The 23686-nt window shown below is 48.3% G+C and overlaps 1 protein-coding gene across 1 annotated transcript in view; it reads left to right on the top strand.

Annotated features, from left to right (window-relative positions):
* The window catches only part of GPC3 (glypican 3), a 420774-nt gene extending 397312 nt beyond the window's left edge, over positions 1–23462 (top strand). Inside the window, exon 8 of the mRNA XM_019426957.2 lies at positions 22924–23462. Coding sequence (XP_019282502.2) covers positions 22924–23093 — 170 coding nt within the window. The 3' untranslated portion in view covers positions 23094–23462. The remainder of the gene's footprint in view (positions 1–22923) is intronic.
* The last annotated feature ends 224 nt before the right edge of the window (positions 23463–23686 follow it).

Genomic DNA, 23686 nt, shown 5'->3' with positions numbered 1-23686 from the left:
GGGCCATTTAACCAGCATAGCGGTGACCTTCAGCGTTTCCCAAGTTCCTCCCTGGTTAATTGCACGCAGATAAGCGTGAGTGGCAAGGCCTTACTGATGGCACAGGAAGCCTTCCTCATCTCCATTAACTTAGGAAGGCACAAGGCATGAAGAGAAGGTGCTCGGAGAGAGGGAATTCAGTTCAGCCAGGTATTTCAGATGAACTCAACAAATTTTTACCGAGCCCCTCCTTTGCGCCTAGCCCAGTGTTAGGCCTGACGAGGATAAAGAGGCTGTGTGTGGTAGCACCTTCTCTTTGGGAGGAAGGAAGATACAAAAGAATCAAAGAGTTTGGACTTCATCTTACGAACAACGGTGAGGCCCTGGGGCTGTTGGAGCCGAGATGTGGCAACCCCAGAGGTATGCTTTTATTTGTCCCTGCCAGGCCATTCTGGGGGTCAGAAGTAGCACAATGGCTACAGCTGAGAAGAGCATGGGGCAGTAGGTGTTGGAAAGCCTGACTATACTCTACTGGGATATTAAAGATGTGACAGTTTCTGCATCTTTGCCTAGCACCTCCCATACATGTGAAATCCCACAGTTTAATGGAAAGGATATAAACCATCTGCAGCAACATATTTGTTTAAAAAGGAGGCACCAGCATGAAGACTTAGCAACTTTGAACCAGTTGAAAGAAGAGAATCCGCCTGATATTTTCATAGTGGTTCTATTGATTGTTCATCTTCCATTCTCCTTGTGGTTTGTGTTACTAGCATATTTGTGTTAGGTCTGCCAAAAGAAAGCGTTGCGAGAAAACAGAATTCGTAAGTCGTTACTTTAGGAACATTAACATCTAGACTGGAATTAAAGTCCCCTGTAGCTTGGGCCCGTTGACGTTCACAATTCAGTACATATGATTTTGAAAGGCCTCTTGCATCTTGAGGGCTTAGGGAGGTTGGGAATCTCCCATCCCTGTCCATCTTTTCATGGAATGCCTCAACTTGTTAGGCACCTACTGTATGCCAGACACCATGCTAAATGCTTTTGCACGTCCTCTGAGCAACTCTGCTTTACAGGTGAGGCAGCTGTGGCTCCGGGAACACGTGTAACTCGCCCCAAATCAGAGCCGGGATGTAGTAGAGCCAGTGTTGACGGCTGTGTTTTCCGGTTCCAGGTCCAGGACTTTTACCACTAGACACGCTACTTCCCTGTCAGATCTGTTTTGTACTCCTGCAGTGTGAACTGTGTGAATCACTGGAAAGGGATGAGATTCTCTGATTTGCTCATGACGGCCCACTGCCACTTAGACAAAACCCAGGGCTCTGCAGAAATGAGGCTTGTCAGACTGTTAGACTTTGGTGAGGCGGGGAGACATGTTGAGAGAATTGGGTACTGATTGGGCAGTGCCAGCCCAGGAAGGTCGCCCTGATCAGCTATGAGATGGCATGAAGTCAACGCGTCGCTTCAGAGGATGAGGAAGGACAACGGTGCAAGTGAGATTAAGAGGGGAGCAGAGATACGCTTGTCTTCTCAGTTTTGTCCCAGGTAGAACCATTAACAACAATGGCGGCCATCAAATTTGTTGGTGCGTACGGATCCCGGTCACTTCCGTGTGACCATCTCTCCTAAGAAACTGATGGGCTGATAGCAGAGTTCGAGGTCGATAAGTGGACCCAAACCAAACTAACAGTGGCAGGCGGCCCAAATCCTGGGCTTGATCCTAGGATTCCTCTTTTCTCCTTGACTCCTCTATTAAGTTATGAATTCATAATTTGGAGTTGGCCTAACCTCTCCAGCTCACTCTTCTCCAAAGTACTTCTAGAAGCAGCCCGGGAGTGGGAAATGTCTGACCAGACCCCTACCCTGGCCTTGACGGAGGGCCAGGGCAGAGGAGCACCTCATCTTTAGAAATGGGCTAGATGTGCACAGTGGAAATAGGAAGTTGGGTTGAGTGTGGCTAAATAAAATACTCACTGATGCCTCGGCCTGGGGTCCTGGCCATAGGGGAATCACATTTAGGGAAACTTTGTCAGAAAACAAAGAGCCAAGTAAACTGAACTGCCTCAAAAGGAAAACGCAAGTATTTGAACTTGGTTATTTTCAAAAATGCCGGGTGTGCTAGTTCTTGTTGTTGTTGTTGTTTTTATCAGTAATGATGCTATAAAGGAGTGACAACTTGATTTATATCTGAAAATCTGGGATCTGGCATTTTAAAATACTTGCTGGAACTTTATTTAGGAAAACATTTCATATTGGGACCCTGGCCGGCCAAGTTGGTGTAGCATGCAACTCTTGATCTCGGGGTCTTGAGTTCGAGCCCCGCATGTGGTGTAGGGATTACTTAAGTAAGTAAAACTTTAAAAAAACCAACATTTCATATCTTTAGTTTTAACTATTATCTGTAACTGGCTCTTTATTTTCTCATTTGAGCAGAATTTAGAAGAGTGTTTTTAGTGTTTTTTATGCTACGTACGAGTAACGGTGCATATTCAAACTCAGCCTATCTAGACACAGAGCAGTTGGATTGACTTTCTAAAAAGGAAAGTTGAATTCAACGAAACAGCTCTTTTGTCTTGTGTCCATAGCATTAGATCGCCAGCTTGCCTTTTTATTCCCCGCCAAGGGTGTTGGAATCTTGTAGCCCAGCTTCATTTAATGGTTCCGAAACAGGGGTGCCTGGGTGGCTCAGTCAGTTAAGCGGCTGACTTTGGCTCAGGTCATGATCTCGTGGTCCATGGGTTCAAGCCCCACGTCGGGCTCTTTGCTGACAGCTCCGAGCCTGGAGCCTGCTTCCGATTCTGTGTCTCCCCCTCTCTCCGTTCCCTCTGCCACTCATGCTTTCTGTCTGTCAAAAATAAATAAATGTAAAAAAAAATTTTAGAAAAAAAAAAAATAATAATGGTTCCGAAACAAAGTTTAAGTACACCCAAACTCAGCCTTACATAATTCTTTCCCAGTCCTCTTCAGGACAGAGACAGATTTCAGTTGTCCGTTTTCTTTCTCCCCGTTCCTGACCGTTTCCCTCTCTTTGGTCCGCGAACTGAGACACGTACGCGCACTACCTGTTAAATCCCTCCACGGTCCTGGAAGGCAGTGGTATTGTGCCCATTTTGTAGATTAGCCAACAAAAGCTCAGATTTAAAGGACCGTGGTCACATAGCCGGCAGGTGATGGAGGTGGGAGAAAGGTTTAGGATCCTGGGACACTCAGTCCCTCACGCAGCCTTTTCAGGATCCTGACATTCGCATGGTGGTTCTGGGGTTCTAACTAATCCTGTGGAAACAGACTAGCATCTGATGAAAACGGACCTGCCCAAGCAAATTCCATCCAAGTCCTACTTTACTACATTAACAACATTACAGGTGGAGACTGAGGCACAGATGTGAGTGCGTTTATTCTTAATCTTCAGAAAATCAAGACCAGAACCTAATACCTCTATGGGGGAACTGACCAGGCTGTTTTGCTTGAACGCTGCTTGGGAAGATTCTCGTGACTCCTCTGCCTGTTTGATTTCCCACAAATATCCCAAGATGCCCCAAAGTTTTTTAGGCACTATTTTCATTCTTTTTGTGTTCCCTCAAAGTTGAAACGGAAAGCCTCTGTGTGTGTGCGCGCGTATATATTTTAGAGCTACGTGCTTTATGTACTGTGGCTTGAAAACCTTCCATGTTATTACGATTTTATAAATGTTTTCATATTCACCCCAGTGCCGCGGTTCATGCTTTTGTCATCAACTATAAACTGGATTTCCTAATGGGAAATGCGCTTGTTCTGGAACCATGCCAAAAATAGTCCAAAGAAGATACTTGAACTTGGCTTCCTGGAATATCTGTGATGATAAATTATCAGCTGTTCAATTAAAACCACAGAACTGATTTTTAATTCCTATTGAAATCCTTGCAGGTGCTCCGAGTTCTAGCCCTTGTCCACTTTGCATGCCTTCCCCTTAATTAACATAAAGAAATTAATGTCTTACAAGCTTCAATATTTGATGCCATATGAGTCCCGAGGATATTTAAAGGGAGAAGAAATGTAAATAGAATGAAATTCTTAAGCAAGATTACTGATATGACAGGACTAAAGAGCCTGGGAGTGTGTGAAAGTAGCTCTTTTCTTCCCTTTAATAAATCCATTACTTGCACTTGGGCATATTTTAAGGTCCTTTTCATGCTGAATCTAGAGTTGAGCATGCTTTGCATTTCAAGCTTTGTCTATGAATCAGTAGAAGCCAAAGTTATTTCTGCTTTAAAATAACAGGAGCCAGGAACAGCTAATCTCTTTTCATTCTGAGTTCCTGACATTATTTTACTGGACAAAGTTTGTGTTGGCTACAAAACAGGCCATTCATAACATCTATGAGAAGGAATTTAGGTAAGAATGGAGAGAGACTGTAGGATGTAGAAAGACTCCCTCTCCTGAGGCCATTAAGAAATTCCAAATTGGCACGGTTTTGAATAGTGACATGGCATTAGCCTTGCTAATTTCAGTAATTCAAGCTCATAGCCTCTGTTTACCAAGCTAGCAGATGCAACCTTCGCATAACTGCAGTACCGGGACAGGACGCGCTTCTCCCCCAAGGTGAGTGGATATTTTAAAATAGGTGATTGGGGGAAAGTTGAAGGGTGATCATGGCTAGTGCAGTAGCGCCTGTCAGCCGAAAACTCTTCGGAGAGTAGTCTGTGTCTTTACTCCCTCGGTCAGACCTGCCCTACGTTGTCGAGGCGAATTCACTTACCTTTTCTTTAAGCAGGAACGGGAATATGAGGCTCAGGATCTGTCACTGTCTTGTCTCATGGCATCTGACTTCTCTGTCTCTGTCTGGCTTCTAATTGTGCTCATTTCCACTCTCGGGACCGGCACGGGAACCCATCCGAGTTTGTGTGTGTGTGTGTGTGTGTGTGTGTGTGTGTGTTTAAGTGGGAATACATCCACTCTTCAGTTCATAAGCTGTGCAGATAAGCTGACAGATAGTTAATGGCCAAAACCCCAAGGAAAAAGGAACTCCGTTTTAAAGGAGTGTACGTTTAAAAGACATTCTCCTAAATGTCTCTTGACTAACCGGCACCTCACATCGTGCTGGAGAAATGGACGGAGGGAAATCTTCAGAGCCTCACAAGCTGAGAAAGATTGCCGAGCGTTTGAAAGGGTTTAGGGTTTCATCTGGAGACCAGCTGCACCCCACCGCGCCTGTGCTCGGATACGCGGCACGCCAGCCAGGCTGGCGGTGGAAACGGGCCCAGGGCCGCCTGCAGGTAAGGGGGGCACGGCCCGCCCACCCGCACCTTTCTGCCCGGCAGGCCCTCGCTCCCTGACTTGCACTTCCTGTCAGTCAGCGACTCTGTGACCAAAGCACAGGACCCTTCCCTGAACACTCCGGATCACCAGACAGTAAGGAGGAGAGACGGACGGACGGACAGACACGTGGACCGTGGGAGGGTGGGCATTAAGGGGGGCAGGGGGCAGTGTGAAAGCTTGAGAGCCTTACTTAGGTTCCAGAGCAACGTGTCTTCAGAGGAAGGTCTCGTGGTCATGGTTTTCTCAAGCGACAAAAATAACCTTGCTCGCGGAGCACGTTAAGGTTTGGAAGTCACGTTATGGAACTTCTGTCACCTGAAACGTAGCAGGACCCTGGTAGTGTTAGCAGTGTTCTCTGCTCACAGGCCGGGCGGCGAAGGGCTGTGGCTCAGGCTCCCTCAGAGCCCTCAACAGCCCCCCGCCCCCCAGCACGCTCAGAGTTGCCACAGCACGTGGTCTGTGCCTCTCTTGTGGCTCATCGAGGGCAGGCCCCGTGCCTTCTCCCGTTTCCCCTGGCCGGCCTGGCTCCCCCCGTACAACCAGGCGCGTTCCTGGCACGCACCGAGTGTCATTAATTCGTGGCACTGGCCCAAGCAGACGTCACACGAAGCCTCCCAGCCCCCTGTGGCTGCCGCATCCACCACCAGTCCACTCCCAGGGCTCATTCTTGCGAACACACTGAAACCAAACTGTCTTAGAAGGACTCGGGTGATGGCAACAAAGATAAGGGCCCAGAATCGGATACATTTCAGCCCTCTTTCCCCGCCAAAGCCACCCTGGCCAGGGTTCCAAGAGGTCTCAGGGAAGGAAGCTAGAGAGGGAAGAGAAGAAAGTGAGGCGAAGAGAGGAGGGCCACTGGCCGGTGAGGAACGCCGCCGAAGTCTGTGTTCGGCCCATTCCCTCTAAGCGCTGCCCGGCCGGCTGCCTGGGGGCTGGGGCATGAGAAAGGTGACACCAACAAAAATCAAGTTGAAAAGGAGGCCTCCTAAACTTGGTCTTAGGCTGAATGCTAAGGGAATAGATTTGAGGATTAATTTACCTTGTTGTTAGTCAAAAGGGGGCTTCGGATTTCTCCCCTGGGTGACCTAAGCTGTAATCTGTCTCTACGGCCCTCTGTTAATACTTCTTCCATTTGGGAGGAAATCACAGTGACTGGAGAAGCTCAATTTACTTCCTCTAATCTCTCGGCAGAGAAATGAAACAGACAACAGAATTTCTGCGGGACGCAGGGAGACCTGATAGGGACAAATCAATTGAAGAAAGCCATCTCTGTTTAGGGAGACCGCATCTTTAATCGTGGTAATCCCTTTAGCAAATTGCTTTCTCTGGTGACATTGCATACCTAATTGCAGTTTGCTCATTTTGATTTTTCCCTTTACGTCAGTTGCGTAGCCGCTTATGCAGTTGTGGACGCGCGGGCCGAGCAATGAACTTATTACTGGCATTAAGGATTCTCGGCCAACTGAGTCTTGGGACCAAAATGTCACCACTTTGGGAAGTGAATCAAAGGTCACCAGACAATTAGGTGTCCCTTAGCACCTCCTCAAAAGACCGCTTTTCCACCCCTTCATGATTAGGAGTCTCTTCTCTGAGAAGTTTTCGCAACATCCACCTAAAATTGTGAAAATAAAAATGAAAAAACCACAGCAAAATGGGTACGACCAGGGACTGTAGTGAAGTTTGCGTACTAGGATTTTGCTCCACAATCCAATTTCTGTGGCTTTGTGTAACAGCGCTCTTCTTGATGAACGCACTCTATTGCCAAGTGACATTCAGCGGTGGGTTACCGGACCTCCAGGTTGTCTTTATGACGCTGTGCCCAGCCAGATTTGTCATAGCTCGGAAAGCCATAGTTTGTTTCAAATGAATCTTTAAAAAAAAAAAATAGCTGTTGCATTAGGGTGATAACATTCTAAGATGGTTTTTCCCTGAAGATTTCTTAATGCCGTCCTATGTCTTGATAGTCTCTACATCATCTTTTTAAGAAAAAATACGTTAATTTCCTTTCCGTCCAATCTTCTCCAACCAGTCTTTCCCACTGTCCTGCAAGCTAGCTCCCATGCAACCTCCCTCGCTACATGCCAGCATTGTCCTAGGAATCCATCTTCTAGAAATACACCAGGTATCCAAAACAGATAGTGTATGTCTACAGATGTTCACTGTAGCGTTGTTTGGGCCAGGGAGGAAGGAGAAGCAAACTGAATGCCTCTCGGAGGGGGAACAGCTAATTGTGATATTCGTCCTGTGGGATTTCTTGCAGTCAGTAAAGGAATGGGGCCATTCTACATGTATTAATATACAAAGATTTCTCAGACGTTGTAGCATATGCATATGCATATGCATAGAAAGGACCAGTATTTCGTTATTTACCAGTAATTACCCCTGGGGAGTTATGGGAGGTGGGGGAAGTTGAAGAGGGGGCTTTCTTTGTTACTCTATCTACTCAGGTGTTGTTTGAGCCTTTTTGCTTCAAGAATGCATTCATGTGGTGAGTAGTTTAAAAATTAACAAAATAAAAGGACCCTATCCACCTTGCGGAGGATAGTTTGCATGAGGACAAAACCGGGAGGCTGCTAGTCCAGGTGAGAGATAGAGCATAATCTAAGCAGTCCCAATGCAATGGAAAGGAATTCACAAAATAGTCCGAAAACAGAATTTCCCGGATGCGCTCATTAATTAGACCCGGAGGATGAAAAACGAGAAGGAATCTAGGGAGTCTTGCAAGTTTCGGGCTTGGGCAACCGGGTGGCCAGTAAGCGGATATCACCAAACCGGGAGGGGAAGGGGGCAAGGGTAGGGGGGATAGGATGGGAGGGCGCACCTAAGGGACTAGAGATGTTGCACTGTTTGTGGCTTGTTGGGTCTGAGTTGCCTGAGAGCCATCCAGGTAGAAATGGCCCGGGAGCAGGTAGATCTCTAGAGAGCTGTCTGAGCAAGAGAGAGATTTAGGAATCCTCAGTGATAGCTACAACCAGGGGCACTGAAGAGAACATGCGAGACGACTCGTAAAGCAAGAAGAGTGGAGGGCCAAAGAAGAGAGGAGGAAACACCCATCTTATTTAAGAAAAACAGCCTGAGGAATCCTCAGAGGAATCTGAGCAGGATCCCGAGAGGTAGAGTCCTGTCAGAAAACAAGGGGAGGCCGAGCTTCAAAATAGAGAGTGGCCAACAGTATTGGATGCTGCAGGAGAGCTCAAGAGGAAGAAGTAAAAAGACTCCATTGAAGGTTTAACTGTAAACTGGCATGAGGGATCTTACTGGGTATTGTGCTGATGAAAATGCTCTAAAATTGAATGCTGATGAGGTTGCACACCTGAATTCACTGAAACTCATTGAATCGTACACCGGCAATTTACTTGAAATGGGTGAATTGCATGGTATTTAAATAATACCTCAATAAAGTTGTTCAAAAGGTAAAAATGTAAAAAAATAATAACAATTCATCAGACTTTAGTTTGGGGCAAGCTAGTGCCAAGGGGAACTTTCCAGTCTAATCTCTTCTCCCTAACTGGTTCGGAAAACCCGGTGAAACAGAATGACAGGAATCACGCGAGATTACTGACGCTACTTCCTGATCCCCTCCCATTCTCTTGCAGTATCAGAAACTACTTTACATTTGATTTGCGTTTCACCAAGCAATGAATATCACTACCCCATTCCCTGTCTTCCTTTGGAAAATTGGAGAAAAGTCGCTGTGTTTACTTTCATTATTTTCTTAGCGTATATTACCAGAAGAAGTTTAGGGTGCCAGGCTGTAAGGCCTCGGTTTTGATCTTTTGTTGTTGTTGTTGATTGCATTTAATGTGTTTACACGTGGCTTCTTTATTGGCCACGCAAGACCTATTCACTCTGACATGCCATCATTGATTTCCTTTTTTTCCCCTAAGTGTTTATTTAAATTCTGGTTAGTTAACACACAGTGTAGTGTTAGTTTCAGGTGTGCAGTATAACGATTCAACACTTCCATACATCACCCGGTGCTCATCACGACAAGTGCCCTCCTTAATGCCCATCACCTCTTGAACCCATTCCCCACCCCCCTCCCGTCTGATGGCCATCAGTTCGTCCCCTTGAAATCCCACCGTTTATTTTATGATGCCTCTGTTATGCCTATAGCTTGACACCTTGCTCCTCTCAGCCATTTCCTTCTTCACTTGATTTGGCCGGTAAGAAGATGTATTTATGTTGGTTGACGCGCACATTCGATGTATTCTGCGGATAGGTAAAGACCATGCCAAAAATTCCTGTCCCTTCTTAGTTGTAAGGAACCGGGGCCACCCTTGACTCGACTTTTATTAAAGCATTCGTTTCTTGCTAGTTGCATCTTCTTTTTATTTTGGTTTAACATCTTCCTGCTGCTTTTTCGACTCCTCCTTAGTGATCTGGCTGCCCCACTCTTTGTAGTAGAACGTTCCTTGTTACATCTTTATAGCTGTGGGTTTGGGCCACTTGGCATCTTTTTACCTTTCCTGGCCTCCCTCTGGACTTGCCTACTTTGTTCTAATGCCCACAGAGCTATTTGTATGAGGACCATCCAGCTTTTTCTCCTCAGCTGCCTTCCCCCTGGGTCCTTCAGACTTATGTCCTAATCATGTGCCCAGAATGGCTTTTCTCCATCTGATGCCTCTTCTTTTCTTCCTTTGGATCCTGGTACCGTTACGTAGCCGCACTGAGCAAGATGTCTACCCCCTGCATGTTACTGCTAATTATCTTCTATTGGTAGGGAAAAAATTCAGTGTAAACATTTCCTGAGTTCCTTGCTTCACCTTCTGCAGAGGTGGTGACCTCTTTGGCCACCCCGTACCCTGTACGTGCATTTCATATTGCCTGATAAATATTCACACTGCTCCCTTAAAATTATGTCTTGGTCGATAGCTCCTTGGCGCAAACGTAAAGCCCTCCTCTCTAAGCTCGCCATGGTCTCCAAAAGACGGCATCCCTTTCTTTGGGAGAGGTTCCAAAGATGCCTCTTTAGATTCCTCTCCACAGAGTATCTGTGTCAAAGGGAGGAATGCAAAGGTCACTTTGACCCTGTCCCTTCACCCTTTTCCCTGCCACGAGACCTCTAAAGACCGAAATGAAATCCTAGAACCTCAGGGCTGGAAGGGCCACTGAAAGCGATTTAGCTTCACCCTCATTCTGTTTGAACCCCTTTACCAATATCTCTACCAGATGGCTGTCCAAGCTCTCCTGGACCACCTCCAGAGATAGAGCTCACTGTCTAGGGGCAGCCTGTGCAATTTTCAGATTGCACTAGCCGTTAGAAAGCTCTTTATTGAAGCCCAAACCATTTTCCCCTGGGGAGAAAGACAAGGCCGTTAAATAGCAGCAACTGAACCGGCGTGGCGGGGCGCCTGGCTGGCTCCATCAGCGGAGCGCGCGACCCTTGATCTCAGGGTCGTGAGTTCGAGCCCCACGTTGTGTGTAGAGATGACTTAGGATAAAATGGCGTGGCTATGGAGCCGGAAGATTCTGAGATAGAGAAGGGAAATCACAGAGAGGGCATGAGTTGAGGGGATCAGGCAGGACCAGAGAAATGGCGCTGAGCGGTGACCGGGTGGGATTGAAAGGTTAAGGAAGGGGGTATTGGAACTGCTTCTAAAACAAATGGAACCCTGGTGAGAGGTTGAAATCAAAGTGGGAAGGAACAGAAAAGCATCTTTACGATTCAAAGCCCATCTGAGGATCCCACCCTTGCCCTTTGCCTGAGGATATGGAAAACGTCACAGTGGAGACCGTGGGAGTGGAGCGGTGACTAGACAGAAGAGGAGAGAATACTTGGACACGGGAAGAGTTTAAAGAGCAATGGGGAGGGAGGGCAAAGTGACCGGAGAGATGGAAGAGGGGGAAAATGAAAACATGGAACTTTCAGGTTAAGGAATTATATTTCTCCCCGTGCCACCACGTCATTGTATTTTCCTGGCAGCGATCCCACAGACCTCCGCGAGGGGAGAGGGTGCCGGCGTGTGTTCCTGCAGGGACTGAAGGCTTATTGCTGCGACCTGTTACAGCCAGGCAAGAAGACGAAGCTGTATTTTGACGTCACACAGCCAGGCGCTGACATTTCCATCACGGGCAGCCCCTGGGCTTGGGCATCGGTGGTGATGTAAAGGGCAGGGTGTGGCCCAGGGGCGGGTGGATCTGGAGGCAGAGGCCGGCGTCAAAGGTATGGGAACCCAGTCGTGAAGTTTCCAAGCAAGAAATAAACGGAACCCGCTCACCAGAAAACCTGGTTCCTGCCCAGCGTGGCACACGGAATGCCGGCGTGTGTCAGCTGCTCACATAGCAGGGCATCAAGTTCCAGGCAGCAAAAGGGAATGAGAAAGTAATCTTTGTAGATCCCAGCCACCCTGAGCGCAGTGAACTGATGCTGGGGGTAATGAGAACTGGCTGTTGTCGGAAGGGCTTTGGAATCCAGGGGTCAGGGTGCAAGCCCTGCCATTTGCTTCCTGGGCCACCCCGCCACTGGCCTTGCCTTTGTCTTGTCTTCACCGTGGCTCAGCGGGACTCTTTCCCCTAGGGAAATCATCCGTTAGTGGGGATAGACTCTTCAAGAAGGGAGTCTGCCAAGCTAGTAGCCCTCGGTAGACTGAGGACAACGTGTGTGTGCGTCCCGCCGTTGATTCGTGCATTCATTCAGTCGGTCAGCTAACAAGCGTGTGTGTAAGCATCTGTGCTAGCCAGGTGCTGTGTGGCAGCTACAGGGAGGAAAGAGATTGATTTCTTGCTTTGATAGGGCTTATGGTCTAGCTAAGGACAGGAGCGTAGAAATCACTAACTTTCCTATGAGACAAATTGAAAGGAATGCCATAATAGAAATGCAATCCAATTAATAGCCAGAGAGAGAGGTGATTAATTTTGGCTGGGGCGAGATGAGAAGGCTTCCTGGAAGAGGTATCATGTAAGCTGAGACCTGAAAGAGAAAAACAGAGAGAGAGAGAGAGAGAGAGAGAGAGAGAGACTGAGACCATCCCAGGCTGAGGGAACAGCATGGAGAAAGACATGGAAACTTCAAAGAACTTGCCTTTTCCAGCAAATGAATGGGACGGTATGACTACACTCCATGGTACCTGGAGAAATATATGGGCAGTTGAAACTAGAAAGCAAGACGAGATGAGATGGAGACGTTCATAAATGCCATGCTAAGGAAATAGGACTCGATCCCACATCCAGTAAGGAGCCATCAAAGGATTCTGAGGAAGAGAGAAATGTGACTCAACCCATGATTTAGGAAAAAGCATGTCGTCTTGTTCCTGCCATCCCAGAATAGAATGGTCTTTCCTGGATAGCGGTGGGCCATTGGATTGGAATGGGTATCGTATTTAGCTGGGATGCTGAGGACTCCAGGGACGTATGGAAGGGGAGAGGGGCCGAAGGAAAAGAGAGAAATGGCCAGCGTCCAAGGACAGAGGAGAGAGCGCCTGTGTGGGTGTGGGATCAGGTACTCCCTGACAGTCCAGACCTAAAGATGGGAAGGTAGGAAGATGGATCCAGGAGGACAAGGTGTTCTTCCAAGTAAATTGAGGGGAAAGTAATCTCAATTCCCCGATCCCATTGATGATGATGGAGGCATTTCACAGCTGGAGAGATTTTGAGGAAGAAATTCAGGTGGAACAACTTAAGGAAGGTTTTCATCTGTCATTTGGGAGGACACCTGCCTGCTGATGACTTCTGGCCTGCAATGTTCCCACATCCAGGCTGAGTGTTTTCAGGGACTGGAGCCATTTTGACCCATTGGCTCTTGTACCCATTTTCTTTGCTGTTGGGCATTGACAGGACGTTGCAAACATTTTAGTTCTCAGGTACATTTTTTGGCAAGATCCACCGTGGCTTATTAAAAATGGAATATTACTAAGCTTTGGGTTTTCCCATCTAAGTATGTCTAAAGCTTTACCCCAAATGCCATCATAGTGCTTTTCATTGAGCATCTTGGAGCCTGGGCTTCAAGGTACCATAAGGCCCCTCCCTCACTCTGTGACACCTCGCCAGCAATTGGATGTGGCTACAATAAGAGACATTTTGTGTTTTCCTTCTATGTCCTCAAAGCCCAGTGATGCATACCTCTGTAGCTGCATCGTGCCTGACATTTATTTTATAAACAGAGCTCCGTGAATCTAAACCATTAACTGCTTTTTTAAGTAATGAGGCCAGAGTGCATCCTTTAATTGATTTTTTTTTAATATGGTTTAGCAGCTTAGCATCATCTGTGTGAGCCACAAAAATAAATGTAATCTTGCTGAGATGGTATACAAATTTCTCTTCAGCAATTGGTCTCCAGTGAAAATCCTTGACAAAAGCTCCCCTCTTCCTCCATTCCCAGTTGAGGAGCCACATCTGCAATTCTAGGGTAGTGTTAAATATCCATTCAATTCCATTCTTCTGGACAACTTGACTTTCTTTTTCCTTTTTTGTTTTTTTTTTAACATTTATTTATTTATTTTCAAGAAACACAGGGCGTGAGCAGGGGTGGGGCAGAGAGAGAGGGAGACACTGAATCCGAAGCGGGCTCCGGGCTCCGAGCTGTCAGCACAGGGCCCGACGCAGGGCTCGAACTTACGAACCGTGAGATCATGACCTGAACCGAAGTTGGCCGATTAACTGACTGACCCACCCAGGCGCCCCTGGACAACTTGACTTTCAAAGCACTGAAGGGGTATCATTGGGGGGTGGATGCTGTTGTTATAGGGTACATTCACACACTCACCCCTCTCCGAAGTAAAACACTAGAGTTGCAATGCAAGTCCCTTCAGGAACTGGCATGTGCCCCAAACGCCACTGTCTTTTGGTCTCTGTAGTTTTTTTCTTTTAATCGTGGTAAAATATGTGTAACGTGTAAAGTATTAAGTGTGCAATTCAGTGACATTAATTACATTCAAAATGGTGTGCAACCATTACCACTCTTTCCAAAATTTGCTTATTCTGCCTATTTCTATTTCATGTCATGGAGTCATAGAGTGTGTAGTATTGTGTGACTGGCTTTTCACTCAGCATGTCTTCAAGTTTTACCCATGCTGCGGCACATATCGGCACCTCGTTCCTTTCGATGGCTAAACGATATCCGTCGTGTGAATGTGCCACCTTTTGTTCGTTCATCCACCGATGGACACGTGGGTTGCTTCCACCCTTTGGCCATCGCGAATAATCTGCCGTAGACATGGGTGTGCAGGTATCTGAGTGTCTGCTACACGCTGCCCGTGTAGCAGGGATAACAAGAATACGGCATTTCCAAAAGCCGTCTCGAGTTGGCGCTCTGGAGGCACCTTCTGACGAGGCGTGGCGGCACAGACGAGTTAGGTATTGTGACGGGATACCTCAGGCCCCGTCGGGGTGACGGCGCCTCGTTGCATTCACTCTCAAACTTCTCCGAAGGCCGATCAGCGTTCAGGGAACCCGTAGTACCTCCCGCTCTCTCCTCAACTCAGTACTGTCTGGTTTTTCACCCAACCACCCTACTGAGCGTCTCTCGGCAATCTCCTGGAACCATCTGGTTGACACATCGGGTAGCTGCTTCTTAGTCCTTACTTTGCTTAACCTCTCAGTAAACAGTGGGCCATGCCACCCCTCCCCTCTTTCCAACGTTCTCTTCCCTTGCCTTCTCGAAGCCCGTTCTCATCATCTTTTCCCCTGGAGCTTGCAGAGCAGTGTCTCTGTCCCATGGCATGATGTAACTTCTCCTGTGGGAAGTGAAGGCTTTGATGAGGTATGATTCCCGTGGAGCCGTCCGGCAGCTTCGGGTCAGAAGGATCTGTCAACATGAGATCCGCAGAAGGCGGCGGTAATTCTGGGGCTGGCTTAGGAGGGCCAGCGCCCACGCCACCCACTCGTACTATCAGGGTTTCTAGGACACGGTTGTTCTGCTGCTGGGAATGTGACTTGACTCATGACGTACCTAGAGAGGCACGGTGGTGGCCCCTGTCACGATCAGATTCTGTAGTCAAATGGTTTAATTTCCAAAGGGGTTAAGTGATATTTTCGTTTCTCCCTTTCTTAATGGCTCGTGGCGGAAGCGAAGCATCGGTAGCCGTCGAACCTCCTGGAAACCGTTTTGTATCCATAAACTTAGCAGTCTGAGCCCCAGTTAAGGGCAGTTACCGTGGCGTTCCTCTCAACAAGGAAGTTGCCGTAGAAAAGCCTACCTGAGGTCATTAATTAGGAGTATGTGAATCCAAGCGTCCAGCTTTGAGTACTGTACGAAGCCCGGATGACTCAAGTATCCTCACAGTGCTTTGAAGACCTTCCAACGGAAGCAACCCCGTACATGGGTGAACAGAGCGGACACCCGTTCCGGAGGACCTCGGACATGACCCGAAGGTCCTAGTAAACGTGAAATAATGTATGAAGTCTTAAATGCGTTTGCAAACGGTACGTTTCTTTTTTGGTTTTTTTCTTTTTAATCTATTTATTTATTTTTGAGAGACCGCGAGAGCGAGCAGGGGAGGGTCAGAGAAAGAGGGAGACGGAGTCCCACACAGGCTCCACGCTGTCAGCACAGAGCCCGACGTGGGGCTCCCTCTCGAAAACTGTGAGATGGCGACCTGAGCCGAAATCAAGAGTTGGATGTTCGACCCGCTGAGCCACCCAGGCGCCCCACGCGTTGTGCGTCTTCTACTCCATCATACGGCCGTGCGTGGTTTAGTATAAGATGGTGTGCTTTTCCCTCCCGTATCTTTAGGAAAAAAAGCATGCCATGGCTTTGTGTACCCACAGCCCGCTGCAGTGTAACGAAGCCACAGCTACCCCGGATCGAGCGACAGAAGCCACCGTAGGAGAGGCCACGCCTCTACTGATGGGGAAAGCCACCGTATTTTTCCACATCCCATCATTGTGACTGAGGACGTTGGCAGCTGGCCCGGGGTGTCGGAAATGCAGTGAGCATCTCCTCGCCCAGCCCTCTTCCAGGAGAGGCCGCTGGGTTATTCCCAGAACTTACAGTCACTTCGCACACAAAACGGGCAACTCACTTGCGCGCCGCGAAGGCGTATCGTGAAACGGGCCCGTTCCGAAAGGGGTCCCAGTAGACCAGTTAAGACCCGGAGGCCCCCAAATGGGCCGGCTTCCCCCTGCCCAACCTGCGAAGCAGAAAACCTAGACTCCCGGAGGCCCCCGGGGTCATGAACAAAGTCACTTTCTTCCGCTTTCAAACCCAGGTGGTCGTTCGGCACCCGAAAGCTCACAGAGGAGTGGGGCTCGATGTGGCGGGACGGAGGGTGGCGTTGACGGGAAGGGCGAGGAAAAGCAAGATGGGTCCGGGATTCTCAAGCGAGTGGCAGCGCCCGAGGGCGGCCGTGAGTGGGCGGCGGAGTGAGCAGTAGCACGGGGAGCACGCTTTGTGCCGACGTTTCCCCGCTTTTAGCGTCCGGGGTCCGCCAGGCGACGGGCCGAAGGTTTCACACGGTCCTGCCTCGGGAGCCAACCGTGCACGGCAAGCGCGAAGCGCGGGGATGGCGGCGTCGCTCCGCTGCTCCGTCGGGGCCGGGCTGAAGCCATCTGCCGCCGCAGGCTTGGCAAGGAAGAGCCCCCCAAGCCTGGCTCAGTGGCAGCGCTCTCTCCCCTGGAATTTTGATAGCAACACTCCTTCCAGGCTGCCCTGGGAGGCCCGCCCGCTGGCGCGGGTGAGGCCCGGCAGCGGCGTGCTGCTGTCCTCGGGGGCCCGTGCGGTCCGAGGGTGAGCGTTTGCGTCCCGTTACGCACTCGAGACCCCAGCGGCTTCGGAGGAGCCCGCGGGCTTGTCTCACTGGCCGACAGATCTTCCGGCGCCGCCCGTGCGCGCCTGCTCCGTGCACCCCGGGGTCCGGCCACTTCTCCCCCGAAGCTTCGCGTGTCCTGGCTTCAGCGCCAGTCGTTACGCCAGGATTTAAAGAAAACCGCGGTCCGGCGCACGTCTGTGTATTGCCGGCGTCTCTTATGCAAGGTTAGATCGGCTCCAGCAGAAGGAGGATGCAGAATTTGGTAGCCGAGGAACATCACCAGAAAAACTCACATCCGAAGAGAAGCGGCTTGCTTATGGAGGTTCTGCTGGGGACAGAGCCTCTTGGCTGGTGTGGGTAGAGGGAGGACGGCAGCCTGCCGAAGACCGTGTCCCCCACTTGGGCCCCGGGAGCACGGTGATCGGAGGGAAATAAAACCAGAAGGGAACGGAGAGTTCATCCAGTCCAGCGCCCTGATTGGGGCAGAAGGAATGGCAGACGCTCAGAGTAGAGGGAAATGAGTTGCCAAAGGAGAACTAGTCAAGACAGTGGCTGAGCCAGGGCTCCAGACTCTGCGGGTGGGACAGCCTTTCTTAGGGACTCCACTGGGCGACTCTGAGTAACTAAGGCTGGAGGGTTCCCCACTGAGTGCTTTGCCAACTCAGAAAAACTTTTCAATGCAAAGCTCAGCCCTTCATGACTGACAGCTGTTGTAAAGGGATTATCTAGGGGCGCCTGGCTGACTCAGTCAGTAGAGCACGTGACTCTTGATCTCGGGATTGCGAGTTCAAACCCCACACTGGGTGTAGGGTTTACTTAGGAAAAGAAATAAATGAAGAGATTACCTAATCTGCAGCACTAAGGAGGGCAAAATGAGAGTCAGAGCTGAGTGTGTAATTAGTACAAATTGTTGGCTCTACCCTCTAGGTGTAGTTAAAGTGATTACACATAGAAGCCAGTTTCTGGGTTTAGCGTGAGATCTCCTCGCTGGCCTAAAACGTTTCACCGACAATCAGTCGCATGGTAGAAACAATTTGTGTGCGTTTTCTAGTATGTACCTAATAGAGCAAAGATATATTCTGGAAAATCACTGATAAACGAAGACATGAATGATTGAAAAGAGAATGGTTTAAGGGGTGCCTGGGTGGCTCAGCTGGTTAAGCATCCGACTTTGGCACAGGTCATGATCTCATGGTCCGTGGGTTCGAGCCCCATGTCGGGCTCTGTGCTGACAGCTCAGAGCCTGAAGCCTGCTTCGGATGCTGTGTCTCCCTCTCTCTCTCTGCCCTTCTCTCTCTGTCTCTCTCTCTCTCAAGAATAAATAAGCATTAAAAAATAATTTAAAGGGGCGCCTGGGTGGCGCAGTCGGTTGAGCGTCCGACTTCAGCCAGGTCACAATCTCGCGGTCCGTGAGTTCGAGCCCCGCGTCGGGCTCTGGGCTGATGGCTCAGAGCCTGGAGCCTGTTTCCGATTCTGTGTCTCCCTCTCTCTGCCCCTCCCCTGTTCATGCTCTGTCTCTCTCTGTCCCAAAAATAAATAAAAAACGTTGAAAAAAAAAATTAAAAAAAAAATAATTTAAAAAGAGAATGATTTCAAATGATTGTCGTAATAGATCTAGTTTGTAGCAAAATGAGAAGGTTTTGGTATGGTGTAGATTTAGCTCTTTTGTAGGTTTGGTTTTTTTAAGTTTATTTATTTGGAGAGGGAAAAAGAGTGCATGCATGTGCACAATGGGGAGGGAAGAGAAAGGAAGAGAGAGAATCCCAAGCAGGCCCTGATGTGGGGCTCGAACCCACAAACCGCGAGACCATAACCTGAGCTGAGATCAAGAGTCAGGTGCTACTGAGCCACCCAGGTGCCCCACTCTTTTGTAGGTTTTTTTTTTTTTAATTGTATCTGCTACTGGCTGATCTCCAGATAGTTTTTCCACAGGCTTCTTGTGTTTTCTAAGATGTCTGACAATCTCTCCCACTTAGGGCTGTCCTACAAACCGTTAACAATGATCTTCCTAAAAAACACAGATCAGACTGTGATTTTCTTACTTTTAAAAACCTTCAGTGGCTCCCTATTGCCCACAGAGTGAAGTCTTAGCATTCCCAATCCATCATGATTTGGCCCTTACTTGTCCTTCCTGCCTTACCTCTCTCCCCCTGAGCATGCCCTACCTGCACTCCCTAATATTGGTGGTTTCGCTCAAGGTGAACCCCCTGCCGGAAATGAATGACCAACTCATTCAGCTCTGCCGTAGTTCCATCCATCCTTCGTGGTGTAGATTATATCCCAGTTGTTCTGAGAAGTCTTCCCAGATCCTTCTATTTGGAGATGTCTCTCCCCAACGTATTCTGCTTGTGCCTCTATCTGAGCCCTCATGACCTTCTGCCAAGTATCTGGTTGGTTTGTGTATTAGTCTGTTTTCCTTGCCAGAGGGCAGGATTCCTAAAGGCAGGCACTAAGTCTTTCTCCAACCTTCTAGCTCAATGCTTGGGACCTTGTAGGCTACCATTAAGTTTGTTGAATTAAACTGGATTATAACCCCCCCCCCCCATCCAGGGTTGTCCACATTCATCTTTTTTTTTTTTTTAATTTTTTTTAACGTTTTTTTATTTATTTTTGAGACAGAGAGAGACAAAGCATGAATGGGGGAGGGGCAGAGAGAGAGGGAGACACAGAATCAGAAGCAGGCTCCAGGCTCCAAGCCATTAGCCCAGAGCCTGACGCGGGGCTCGAACTCACAGACCGTGAGATCATGACCTGAGCCGAAGTCGGACGCCCAACCGACTGAGCCACCCAGGCGCCCCTGTCCACATTCATCTTTGACCAAAACTGGTCTTTCCTCTATCTCCTATAATGCTTCATCGTCATACTAAGCTGTCCCCTTTGTCACTAATCTCCATGATGGTGGCCCAGGCCCAGAATGTGTCTTTGGTGAGACTCACATCAATGTAAGCCATAAAAGCCCAGCCGTAGGGTTGCTGCTGTTAGACGGGGAGCCTCACGAAACCTTTAGCCACAGCTTCGGAAGCATACAGAGGTATTCCGAATATTCCCGGGGGCCCTTTGGAGATGGAAAACTCAGGCCAGCTTTGTGCTTGGGGAATCGAATAGCCCTGACCATCATTGCTGATTTCTTCAGAGAAATAGAAGTGACATAATTTCCATTTTCGGTCCTCAAACCCAGAGCTCTTTTCAGAATTGCACAAAGCTTAATAATGCTACTCAAAAAAGTATGCGATCACTTTCACGTGGAAACACTGGACTCTTCTCACGCTTTTGAGAAGTTCTCTTTGGCAGTACGTATTTTCCTAATCAAGGTGGATTTTTTTTTTTCAAGAAACAAATACATTGCTACTTAAATCGCTACAGTCTATTTGATACACAAAATTGTTCAAGAGGTGGCATAGCTTCGTGTGAAGTTTCAGAGTCAGACCTGTGTTCAAATAGCACCTCTGTCACTTACCAGCTGTGCAGATATGGGCAAAAAAGTAACCTGGGTTGGAGCTTCCTCATCAGTAAAATGGGAATCATAATGGCTACCTTGCAACACTGTTGAGGAGGTTAAATTAAATGAGATAACGTATGTAAATATCTTAGTACAGTGCCTGGCACACAGTGAGGACTCACTAACTGGTAGTCCTTTTTATGATTCCCAAACAAAGGGTCCAAGAGATAAAAATAACAAAAGAGGTCTTTGGTGGCACAGGAGATTAGAAACTACCAGACTTGGCGTCTGCCGGGCTTACCGTCACTGCTCTAGTACACGAAACCGTTCAGTGCTCCCGGATTATTTGAAGAGCAAAACAAATAGCACAGGGGCCCGGTGGTAACATTAATAGATGTTGTTTCATCTTGACGTTGGGCAAAGGGAATATCCGGAAAAGGAATCTGGAGGCAAGGCTCAGAGTTCTGTCATTCAGGTCAACCCTAAAAATACTCCCCTGCATTTAAGTTGAGAAGTTGCCTCGAGACTCAAGGCTGCGCTTTCAACAGATAGAGCCATATGTGTTCTCAGCTTTGGTGAAATCCGATCATGACCTGAGCCCGTGCTGACCTCGGCCTTGCCTGTGTGCTCTGCATAGTTCAGCTTTCAGAGAAAGACGTCTGACCTCCAAACAGAGCACTGCTCTTTGTTTTTTTCTTCTTTTTATTTTCTTTGTATGTATTTATTTTACAGGGAGAGGGAATCCAGATTATAGTCTGGTGAGTCGCTTTTCCCTGGGTAAGAGGGTTCCCTGGAAAGTTGGATTTGAATTCTTACTGGCTCTCAAGGCAAAAAACTTTCTCAGCTTTAGAGAAGCAGAATGTAGTCAGATTCATATATGTGAAAAGTTTCTTGGTACGGCAATGAAAAGCAAGTGTACTTAACAACAAAACAGAAACATTGTATCAAATATGATCGGCAAAGGATTCAATAAAATATATATTCCAATCAATAGGAAAAACCTTAATACCTGTCAGATAAAAAGGCAAAGGATATGAACCGTTAAGCGTTAAGAAACGTAACTAGTAAACTAAGGCAGAGAAAAAGTTGATCTGTGCAGTAATCAAATACATACAATTAATGAAACCTTGATATATCATCGAATGCTGGCCACGTTATCTTTTTGCAAATGAGGCCAGTAAGTCGCTTTTCTCATCATTGCCGGTGGCATTAGAAACTACAGTAGCCCTTTTGGAGAGGAGTGTTGCAGTCTGTGTAATCCCCCCTGGCTTTGATCACCTTGACCTTGCTGCCTGCTCTAACCATTGCCAGCTTCAGAGCAGCCCCGGGCCCTGGCGCTGCTCTGCAGGCATCCTGGACCAGCTGAGTCCCCACACTGTCTTCCTGTGACTTACTGTTTCATCCCTTGTAAGAGGAGCTCTTCCTTCCCCTTCCTTCCTTCCCTCTGTAGAATCCCAATCATTTCCTCTGTGCCTTTTGCTCTGCATCTCAGTGTCCCCAAGGGATCTTTCCAGCTCCGCTGGCCACAGGACAGTTGGCTGCTGAGGGCACTCACATCGCATCACCTTCCCAAGCTATTGGAATAGCCACATTGGCGACAGAGTCTAGAAAAGCCATGGGAGTAGAATTGAGTTCTAAATCTGGAAAAGCAAATCTGAAAGAAACTGACCTCTGCTCCAGGGTTGGCCGTCTTGAATTTCCTGATACACCATTATCTACTCAGATTTGCCTTCTGAGAGATGTTCAAATTAGGCCGACGTCAACATCCCAATTTCTTTTTCAGAATCGTGAGCATATCTCATAAATGGTGGGTGGTCAAAGAAGGAAAGCCCTTGCCCCTCAGCCTCTCCTTGGTCTTTGCTTAGTATCAGTTTAAATCCTATGCATTAGATTGATTTTGCTGTGTGTGTGTGTGTGTGTGTGTGTGTGTTTGTTTTGAGGGGTGGCATAAAAAGACGACCGCAAAGATCGGAGAAGAAATATTTGGGAAAAATAAAACAACTTTTAATGGCAAACTACACTGTCTCGACTCTAATTCAAGCAAGGTTCCCAGGAGAAAATCTATGGGGCGCAGGGCCCAGGAAAGGCACACTGGGGGTCTGCAACATCTCCCAGCCCTCTGACACATGTACACACAAGGGCACACACATAGTCACCCCCCACCCCCCAGCACCTTACATTTTAATACCGGTGAGATGTGGTGAAAATGACCTTCCAGCACAGCCTTGCCTGCGGGGAGATGTTACAAAGTGCCAGTGTGCCCCCTTGGGTGTGAGTGGAGCCAAAGGGGGGGGGGGGGGGGAGAAGTCAGCCTCTCCCCGTTGGTGTGACCTCTGCAAAGAGCCCCTCTAGCCATCCCCTTCCGCTGGGGGGCCGCACCACCCCCCGGCACCTCCCCATCTCCTGGCAGCCATGCTTTCCACGAGAGCTGGGGCATCCCAACATTCCAGACAGATGCTGGAGTCACGGCTGGCCCACAGCTGATGCTCTCCTGTATTTCACCTTCTTCTTTTCTTTCGGCAGAACTGGCTTACGATCTGGATGTGGATGATGCTCCTGGAAACAAGCAGCACGTGAATCAGAAGGACAATGAGATAGCGGCCTCTCACAACCTGGGGAGCGGCCACTTCCCCCTGAAGGTTCTAACCAGCTTGGCGATCTGTGTGGCGTGGTTTTTCTTCCCGGTGCACTGACTTCCTAGTGCACCGCACACGTGCTGCCCTTCAGCACCCTGTGGTCCCCCCCTAGAAGGGGACCCACCTTCTTCTTTTTTTCTATTTTTTTATCTTGTATACCTCCTCCGGCCATTAAGTAGAAGACTAACCGCGTGTGACGTTTTCGAAAATCAAATGGCGTCTTTGAGGAAGGTAAATTTTAGTGGTAGTGTAGATCGTCTTTTTGCAAAGAAAAAAAAAAAACACTCAAGTTGTGCCAAATTATTTTCCTATGTTTGGCTGCTAGAACATGGTTACCATGTCTTTCTCTCTCCGTCTCTCTCTTTCTCTTTCCCTTTGCATGGATTTCTTTGGAAAAAAAAAATAATAAATGCTCAAATAAAAGTGCCTCGGGTGTTTTTTGTAAGCCCGTGTACACGGCGACCGTGTGGGGATTCTCCTCCTCCTCACCCAGCTTTCTGTTCGGCAGGGGAAAATCCCATCAGGTGTCAGTGAGGTCCTTCGGCCCCACCTCCTTGCCCACCTTTTGACTGGGTAGGAGTCCTGGCCCCCGGCCCCAGTCAGAGCCGCCCCTGGCAAAACACTCCCGGTGCATAATCTGCACGTAGAAA

Source organism: Panthera pardus, unplaced genomic scaffold, assembly GCF_024362965.1.
Source record: "Panthera pardus isolate Hobbes unplaced genomic scaffold, ASM2436296v1 HiC_scaffold_27, whole genome shotgun sequence".
NCBI classification, from domain to species: domain Eukaryota; kingdom Metazoa; phylum Chordata; class Mammalia; order Carnivora; family Felidae; genus Panthera; species Panthera pardus.
The sequence above is the reverse complement of the archived record's forward strand: the minus strand, read 5'-3'. Positions and strand labels throughout refer to the sequence as shown.